Here is a 9,738-nt window from a genome sequence, read left to right as displayed (position 1 = left end):
ATTTTCGCCCTAGATTTCTTTTTTAAAATCTAAAAAATGAAAATAGCTTCCATACTACTATATCGATCCACACTAAACTTAGTAGTTTTTCAGGGCTCTAAAAAATGCACCAAAAGGCACAAAGTGGTTCTAATTAAAGAAATTAGAACCAGAGATATTAAAATAAAACGTGAGAATTTCTTTCCCTCATTTGAACCCACATTTTCAAAATAGCGTCTGATTTAACTTTTATCGATTTCGGCTATAAGAGCGGACATCCAGCTTTCCAACGGTTCTATTGACGTGACAATCGGATAAAATGTAGAGCAGATATCAACGGTTATATGAAAAATAGTAGACGGAGGACAAAAAAAAGGATAGAATCAAGGTTAAAAATTAACGATTTTTAATTTCTTCCAAAAATGCTATTTAGTGCTTTGGGACAACCCAGAAAACGAATATGATCTTCTTTAAAAAAAAAAAATTTGCCTACCTAATCCACATCAGGCCTCACGCGTAATATTGTTCATAACATCTTTTCTACTCATAAATCTCATCATTTTATCATCTTTAAACCTCCCCACGGCGAAATGGAACATATAGCAAAAAGCCCCAAGTAAATCGGTCCAATAATTACTAAGTCTATCGAGGACAAAGATTCAACAGCTCTCTTTTATATAGAAAGAGAAAGATTTAATTTAACTAATAAAGTTTTAATGATAACAGATTGAATGATAGTGCTAGGAAGGTTCATCAAGGTCACAGATATTATTATTGCGCATTTAATATTACTGTTAAAGTTTAAGTGATAACAGGTTGAATGTTGAATGAATCTGCTAGAGAACTTTATTAAGACTATAGGTATCATTATTATGCATAGACTGTGTGTGACTCTTCACTTTGTAGATAACATAATGTGGAATGAATCTATTCCGAATAGGTCAAACTCGCATTGCTATTACGTTACATTTAAACTATTTTGATTGTAAAAATATCAAAATCAAAGAAAATGTATTAAATTTCGGCAAAAATATGATAAATGATAAAAAACATTTTATTAATGGTAATACATAGTCATTAAATCAGCATTGTTGTATTTTATTAATTTAATTACTTAAACACATAATGTTTTTATAAGTTTATATTTATGCTAAGGTAAATCAAAAATATACAGGTATAGTTTTTTCGGCAAGTCGATATAAGCCAATCGAAATATTCGAAGTGTATATCTAGACACTTGCGCGTAGAAAGTTGCTAGTTTGGCAAATGGGAAAGCAACTCGAATGTCATTTTTTTTTTCTTTTAGTAAAGAGTTATTAGTATAAATAGATTTTTTGTAGTTTTTCTATAGTTCTCAACTGGCAATCTACAGTCTACTTGAGAAGGTGCACTTGGTTATATTCAACCAATGACCTTTCGAAAACAATAGATCGGAAACTAATTGATCTTTCGCTCAGGTTGGGGTTTGACCAAAGGCACTGGCGACCAAAACGTACTTCGAGAAGTGGACGTTGAAGTTATTAGTAACAGTGTGTGCAGGCGAAGCTGGCCGAGACTCCACAAACGTGTGAACCAGCTCTGTGCTTATACTGTCAAAAAAGACTCATGCAACGTAAGTATCTTACAATTTTGTCATTGTTCTTAGTTAATTAATAAATATTTTTACTTCTACTTACCAATATATGAAATATACAGTAAGGGGAAGTATTTCGATCGTGAAAAAAAAAATCAAAAATTTCCAAATAATATCTTGCAAAACGGTCTGTGCGTCAATTAATGGACTGAGATAGACCTCTGTATATGCGCTTATAGATATCTCTAAAAACCTGAAGCTAAGGATGTACAATGCTATAATAAAGCCGAATATGGCCTATGACTGTGAGACCTGGGATCTAACAGGTATTCTAGAAAGCAGAACCAAAAGATATTAACGGAAAGGGAGGACTTTATGATTAGAGGAACGATCTAAGCTCATAACCATGGAGGTAAAGAACTAACAAAGTCAAGAAGGTTAAGTTGGGCGGATCATGTGGCTCGAAGCAATCCAACGCCTAGACACAACAATGGATGCTAGTATAGTTTTCAAGAGACCAAAAACCAGAATATAGACAGAATCAACAGAAAAGTGAATGAGCTGCATGCAACAAACTGGAAAGCAGTAGCCCAAGACAGGCAAGCGTGGAGAACGTTTATAACAGCAAATTTTGTCTTATCTTCAGTTATATATATTTATCGTTCATACTTGCCCACGCTCAGCGGAGAAGGGGGTGAGTTAAAGGAAAAAAAACATATAATCGCAAAAGGAAAAAAAAAGAAACAAAACAATAAAGAATAAATTGCTCCTTAGGTGCCACGTTATTTTTTTTCACTTGGAAATAACGAAAACCTCGACACAATATGCCCACAATATAACTACAATATACTCCTATGTAAACAATTGTCGAATTATGACCACTGGCGAATACCTTTACATGTAGATAACAGAGAACCTAGGGGTGTTACCTCCCATGTGTTGAATTACCGTAATATTAAGAGATCATAACAAAAAAAAGAAAATAGATAAATTAACAAGTTGAAAGCATAATGACGTACATGCATAACAAAGAACAGCAGAATTATATGTACAAAAGTTTAATAAGAAGAAGAAATATATGTACACAGAATGAAAAATAAAAAATTCTTTTCAATTAATAAAACAATTAAAACTTATAGGTTGACTTAACCTTAACTTAAATCCTTAACCTTAATAACTAAATTTACATTATTATCCAAAAGAGTATAAAAGCGAATATAAAATAAATACAAAATACAATTTAGTTCAAACCCCGCGTAGTCTTTGGGTATACTCCTGGCAGAACAGAAGGTTGTCCGATATTTCCTTTCCGGCCACCGTCTCATCAGAAGTTTGAGGATGACACCTGTCACCACCTTATATGGTGATATTTCGGTTCAAACAGTAAAGACACAGGGCCTGTTAAACTATTACCACTTCGTATTGAACAATCGTAACGTGTTCCAAAATAAAAAAAAAGCTGTCCCCTTCACAAAACCAAAACCCACTCCTCTCAACATATCACTCGTGTTTTTTTTTTCAATATGACAACTATCACACCTCTTATCTACGCAGATATTACCAGTGTTTTTATCTCACCATGGCAACCGTAACAGGTAGCTTAGGGCGGCCAAACTAATTTATTATTCAATTAAAACTGGCAAAAAGCCAATTTATATAATCGGAAACGGCTCAAATGAATTAGATTAAACTCGAAATATCGATGTACCATCCAGTGATCTTTGATATCATCTTGATTTTATACTAATTTTGATGTTATGGTATGACACAGGAATTAAACGCCAAATTTTCAAAATGGCTTCCCCCAAAGTAGCTTTATTTATTTTTTAAATTTAAACTAATTAACCGTTTCTCATTGTTGTTAGTAATGAATATTGCATAAATATGAACTATTAAGAAAAAAATAATAATTAATTTTTGAAGAAAAAAGAGAAATATTTTTCCTTGGTATAAAATAAAATTAGGGAAATAAGTATGATAATATAGACAGGCTAAGAAGCCTTGGAAGGCCAAAAGGGTTTAATGAAATTATTATCTAAACTTCAAAATGTTAGAATTTATTGCAAAGTGACGAAAAACACATAAATAAAAGGTTTGTTCTGATATCAATTAGACTGGCAGACAAGCGTACATGAGTGGTTTCCATTTTTTTTTTATTTAGCATCGACTTTAGGAAACAGGGTAGCTCAGTGAGAAGGGCGTTGTTCTATTGATCCCCAAGCCCAGAATGGAATCCGGCTGTGACAGTTAATTGCTTATTCTGTAACTCTGTCTCAACTATTAACTGGAAGAAGAGGTGATTTTCTTGCACTACCGTTGTTCAAGAAACAGTTGTTCCTTAACAGGTTCAAGAGCTAACTTTAAAACATTTTATCCTTATTCCAGTCAAAGTATATAAAAAATGGAATGAATATTTAGAAAAGGAGTTCGAAAAGTTTTAGAAAAGTAAAAATATACGTATGTTCCGTTTAAACGAAAGATTTAAAACATATGGCTTATTAGTAACGCCAGCGCTCCATTTGGCCGAAAAAACAGTGCACTCACTCGCTAGCGAGCTTGGTCCAGGGCAATCTTTCTTTCTCTACTTCTAGTCTGTAAAGAAAACCATGAGTGAGTGAGGACACTTCTGAAGAGCCCTCCGGTAGCCGAGGAGAAGGTAGATGGAGGGACATGGAGGATAAGCAAAATGAAGCATGAGTAAGCCACCTTCCTCCTAAATCTGATTCAAACCATCGCCACCCATCATCGTAACCAATCACCAGTTTTTATAGCCCCTAATCAAAATTCATTAACCTAACCCATAAATGTGAGCTACGGACGGCCCATAGGACGTGATAGCTGAACAGGTTTGGGGTGGGGGTCCTGGAGTGCTTGATTCAGAACTTATGGATTCGATTCCCAACTGGGTCAGTTTATATTTATTTACCGGGGGCTCTGAGAAACTAATCTTGACATTCTCACTCTGGACTGCAATGGAGTACTTGAGCCACGAAAAGAGAGGACAAAATCAGTAATCGTTAAAAGCCTAAGCCACTAATTCACTCTGTTTTCTGTTTAGGGAGACTCAGGTGGCCCTTTAGTCTACTTGGACCCCGAGACCAACAGGTACACTCAGGTTGCTTTGGTATCATACGGACCTGTCGCATGTGGAACCGATCCTAGACCATCGGTCAACACTGATGTTTTCGCTTTCAACAGCTGGATCCAGCAGGCTATTGCAAGTAAGATTGCAGACAACGTTAAACAAGCAGTAAGTTAGTGAGTTTTCTATAATACTGATGTTAAAATTTATTTTTTTCATTGTGTTTAGAGAGTCGTCCTGACGCACGTGTCTGCACAAAGGTCTGAGCTGGGGAAAACCTGAATTGAAAATCTGAGAAACTTGTTAATTTAAATAAATAATACACATAAACCATCTTTATTTATTGCCTAATCGATAGATACTAATGAAAGTACGATTTGAACGAAATTTTCGACAAGTTATGTGTTCTATTGTTTTATTTTATTTCATTAAAACCAATAACAACATTTCGAGATGATCACCCCATGATCACCCCAGTCAGGTTTCTGCACAAATTCTCGAATTCATCCTATGCAAATGTGTCCTTTTTTGAATTCAAAATTATTACCTGATTAAATATATCTTTTAAACTTACATTTTATGGTTTCCTTATTAGTCTTATAGTGCTAAACATATTTTTACCATAATATAAATATTAATAATTAAAAATACCGACATAATTATAAATAAGGAGATCTGAAGTAGCTTCCTGAAACCAGGTTATCTTTACCATTGATAACAAATCGATTATAAACTAAGTCAATACTCTCCTACCTCTGTTCCACAAAACATGACTAATCTATTATAACCGCCAAATTTTGATTTATCCTTAGTTATATATATTTATCGTTTATACTTGCCCACGCTCAGCGGAGAAGGGGGTGAGTTAAAGTAAAAAAAAATAATAATGACAAAGGAGAAAAAAACAAAAAGAATAAATTACTCTTTAGGCGCCACGTTATTTTTTCTTGGAAATAACGAAAACCTCGAAGCATTATGCCCACAATATGACTAAAATATACCCCTATATAAAAATTTGTTGAATTATGACCACTGGCGAATACCTTTACATGTAGATAACAGAAAACCTACGGGTGTTACCTACCCAACTGTTGAATTATCGTAATATTCCGTGAACAACAACAAAAAAAAACATAAGTTAATTAACAAGTTGAAAGCAGAGAAAGAACAGCAGAACTATATGTACAAAAGTTTAATAATAAGAAGAAATAAATGTACACAGAATGAAAAGGGAAATAAAGAATTCTTATCAATTAATAAAACAATTAAAACTTATTGGTTGACTTAACCTTAACTTAGATGCGTAACCTTAATAACTATATTTACATTATTACCCAAAAGAGTATAAAAGTGAATATAAAATAAAAACAAAATAAAAATTTAGTTCAAACCCCACGTAGTCCTTGGGTGCACTCCTAGCAGAACATAAGGTTGTCCGATATTTCCTTTCTGTCTCACCTACCCCAGAAGTTTTAGGATGACACCTGCTACAACTCTCTTATCCAGGAAGTGCTGAAGAAACGTCACTGCACTATATCCCCACTTCTAGTGTTAATGAGCGTCCATTGAAGTAGAACACATAAGATGACATTTCTCATATGGTGCTATTTCGGTTGAAACAGTAAAGACAGAGGGTCTTTAAACTATTACCACTTCACATTGAACAATGGTAACGTGTTCCAAAATCAAACTGTCGCCTTCACAAAACCAAAACCCACTCGTCTAAAACATATCGCTCGTGTTTTGTTTTCAACCATGACAACTATCACACCTCTTGTCTATGCAAATATAGCCAGTGTTTTTACCTCACCATAGCAACTGTAACAAACTCATTGTGACATCTTGTGCATCGAATAACCTACTCGTTATATATTCTTTTATTTTCGATGATATTGGTATATTTTTTTTACCAATGCTAAGAGAATCCCCAACTCTCTCGGAGAAAAATTCGGACTTGTTCATGCTGAAACAACAATTTCAATGTAATTACACCAATGAGAAAACAATCGATAAAATCAAGTTTTCTATTAATTAAGGGAGGGGGAGGGGGTAATCAAAATAAATCCTGACAAATCCCACCAGATCACCTTTACTTTCCGTCGTAATCCTCTACTCTCCTGTCCTACAGTATCCTTTTTAAATACTCTACTAACGCCTATTAATAACGGATTCGATACTTAGGACTCCATCTTGACAAGAGACTTACATGGAATCCACATTCAAGACTGAAACGACAAGAAACTGCTCGTAGATTTAGATTGCTACAATACCTTCTTGACAAACGCTTTAAACTAACCATTCACTACAAAAAATTACTATACACTACGATAATCAGCCCAATTTGGACTTATGGTATTGAGCTTTGGGGCTCTACCAAACCATCAAATTCCTCCCGCATCCAATCCTTACAATCCAAAATCCTACGTAAAATCCTTGATGCTCCTTATCACGTTTCAAATACACTCACTCACAAAGACCTTAACATCCCATTCGTTGCAAATTTGGCCCAAAAAAGATATGCGTCTTTTCATTTCAAACTCCTTATTCATCCTTACCCATTAGTTCTTAATCTCTCATCCTTAACAATTCATGATAATCCTCCGAGGCGTCTGAAAAGAAGATGTCCACGGGACCTTCTAATTCAAATTAATGCTTGAAGTACCACCAACGGGTGGTTCCTTCCCAAGATTTTCAAGTGTAAATGAAACAGTCCACAAATTTGCTTATTGTATTTCTAATTTCTACTGTTGTAAATTATATTCAATAAAAAAATAAAATTATTTGTTCCAAGATATTATGATTCACTGATTAAAAATTGTTTTAGCCTTATGGTAACTATAATATGATAAATGTTACCTACCTTAGCTGTGCCTAAGCAGTGAAATGAGAAAATAAAACTTTGATAAAGATGGTTCAAATGATATTTGATTTGAATTTTCGAGAGCACTTAGAGTGATCTCAGTGTCAAGTAACCTTGGTTAACAAAACTGTAGACCAATTACAGTTAATTAGTTTTACTCAACTCTTGGATGAACCTTAGTTTTACCGGAGATTGATAAACTTTGGAACAATTGAGTGAAATAATATAATTTATCGCTGTACAAAATTTACAAAGGAAAGAAAGTTGTTCCTCACGATCCTGATGGCCCACAAGCACCGTCTCATGCGCCGCTGAAGTGTCCGGTTCAAGGTCACCGTCTTCTCCTCACTAAATTTCTATGAGTGTGGTCAACCATGTGGTGGCGTAAATTTGACCGTTCCAATGGTTCTGTGTTTTATGGTCGAACAAGTGACCAGATAGTCTAAAGACCTGTGTCTAGCGCCTGTCAGGTTGCAACATGTGATTCACAACATCTTTATTTCACATTGAGGTGCCCCCTTCATTCAAAATGAAATTGAATAATAAATTTACAAAATCGGGATTAGGTACACAGTAGGTGTTTTACATTTTTATAAACAGTTCTTCGAAAACATTAATTGAAAAATTGACCAAGTTAATTCAATTTAATATTCACTCCTTACTGTTTAGAACAGTAAATATATTTTGGAATCCTTAATATTCACATTGAAATGAGTCTGAACAGAATAGAGAAAAAAGCACGAATTTCTCAAAAACGGTTTAATAGATTTTCATTATAAATATCCAAATTATTGAAAATAACATTTACTACAACTTCTATTCTCTTTATATTTGCTATTAAATGAAATTTTTTACAGATAATTGTACTAATGTGCGAAATCAATATTAACTTCAACGTAAAGTTGCCTTCAAGGGGTGTGGTCTAATCCCTGCCCTTTACCGTCATTTTTGCGCTTTGTCATACGTGAGTAGGGTTTTGGCATAGTTATAGTTAATTATTATAGTATTGTTGTGACTTCCTTTAGGTTTTCCTTGGAGACCTAGGGTAACCTCGATGTTCCCTCCTGGTATTGTAACATGTGTTGATGTAATAAAAAGTCCGTTAATGTATTTAGTGTTTTTTGCTTTCGAATGATCCACAATGATCGTTGATCATAAGGTTTGGTCCCTGAAGGCGTAATTCGTTTCAGGAACTAATATTTGGCGACGAAATCAAAGAACCCGCGAGTGTTAAGTATTATCGCAGTAAACTACGACAGCAAGATGTCTAGGTTACAAGGTATTTTTTCGAAGAAACGGGCGATTTTAACGTTTTCCATATAAAACTGAAAAACTATTTCATCAGGGAAGACATCAATGACGTGAATAAAAAGAAAGCCACCCTCCTTACAGTAATTTCGGACTCGATAGTACAGCTACTTGAAAGTTTGTGTATGCCTGATAAATTGGACGAGGTGAAGTATGGGACATTGATTAAACTATTACAGGAACATTATGCACCCTCTAAATCATACTTCAGCCAACGACATTTATTTTATTGTGCCACCAAACACACTGATGAAACGGCTCGGGAATGGGCCGCCCGACTTAAAACTATAGCTGCTTAGTGTAAATTTGGGGATGAAATTGTTATTCTTCTCAGGGACAAATTTGTGTCCAGTTATGGGGAAGGCCCTGTACAAGACAGGTTATTTGAGGAGGACGCATCGCTCCCAACATTGACATTAAAAAGTGTTACATTGCATCTGGAAAGGAAGCTGCCTACGAAGAACGCAAACAAAGAGTCAGCCTCCAAGTCAAGCCCGAATCAGGTGTATTTATCCATAAAGGTATGCGACAAAAACATTTACCTAATCATAGTTCTCCCCGACCAAAGATGCATGATAAACCCTGTGTACATTGTGGTCGTAAGAATCATACTTCCAACAATTGTAAATTCCGTGAATACTCATGCAATCTTTGTGCAGTTAAAGGACATTTAGCGGTCGTTTGCCCTAATAAAAAGAAAATTAAGACTTCCAGAAGCAATACTGAGCATAAATACATGGGGAGGTTAGGCTCAAGCTGCAGTAGCTCTGAGGAAGAAGGGGCAGTTACGCGTAATGACTCTTTCCATAACCTCATTTCAACAAAAAAGGCCCCATTCCCATACACTGTCTCCTTAGAAATTAATAATAAGCCACTAACCTACCAGATAGACACTGGATCACACTACAATGTTGTTAGTGAATCTTTTTATGAAAG

General features: G+C 34.9%; 1 protein-coding gene across 1 annotated transcript in view; it reads left to right on the top strand.

Moving 5' to 3' along the window:
* The window catches only part of LOC106681446 (venom serine protease 34), a 15,029-nt gene extending 10,065 nt beyond the window's left edge, over positions 1-4,964 (top strand). The window contains exons 5-7 of the mRNA XM_014421768.2: positions 1,437-1,591; positions 4,611-4,773; positions 4,863-4,964. Coding sequence (XP_014277254.1) covers positions 1,437-1,591; positions 4,611-4,773; positions 4,863-4,900 — 356 coding nt within the window. The 3' untranslated portion in view covers positions 4,901-4,964. The remainder of the gene's footprint in view (positions 1-1,436; positions 1,592-4,610; positions 4,774-4,862) is intronic.
* Positions 4,965-9,738: the final 4,774 nt, after the last annotated feature.

The sequence above is a fragment of the Halyomorpha halys genome, unplaced genomic scaffold, assembly GCF_000696795.3.
Source record: "Halyomorpha halys isolate HHAL.00 unplaced genomic scaffold, Hhal_1.1 Scaffold338.1, whole genome shotgun sequence".
NCBI classification, from domain to species: Eukaryota; Metazoa; Arthropoda; class Insecta; order Hemiptera; family Pentatomidae; genus Halyomorpha; species Halyomorpha halys.
The sequence above is the reverse complement of the archived record's forward strand: the minus strand, read 5'-3'. Positions and strand labels throughout refer to the sequence as shown.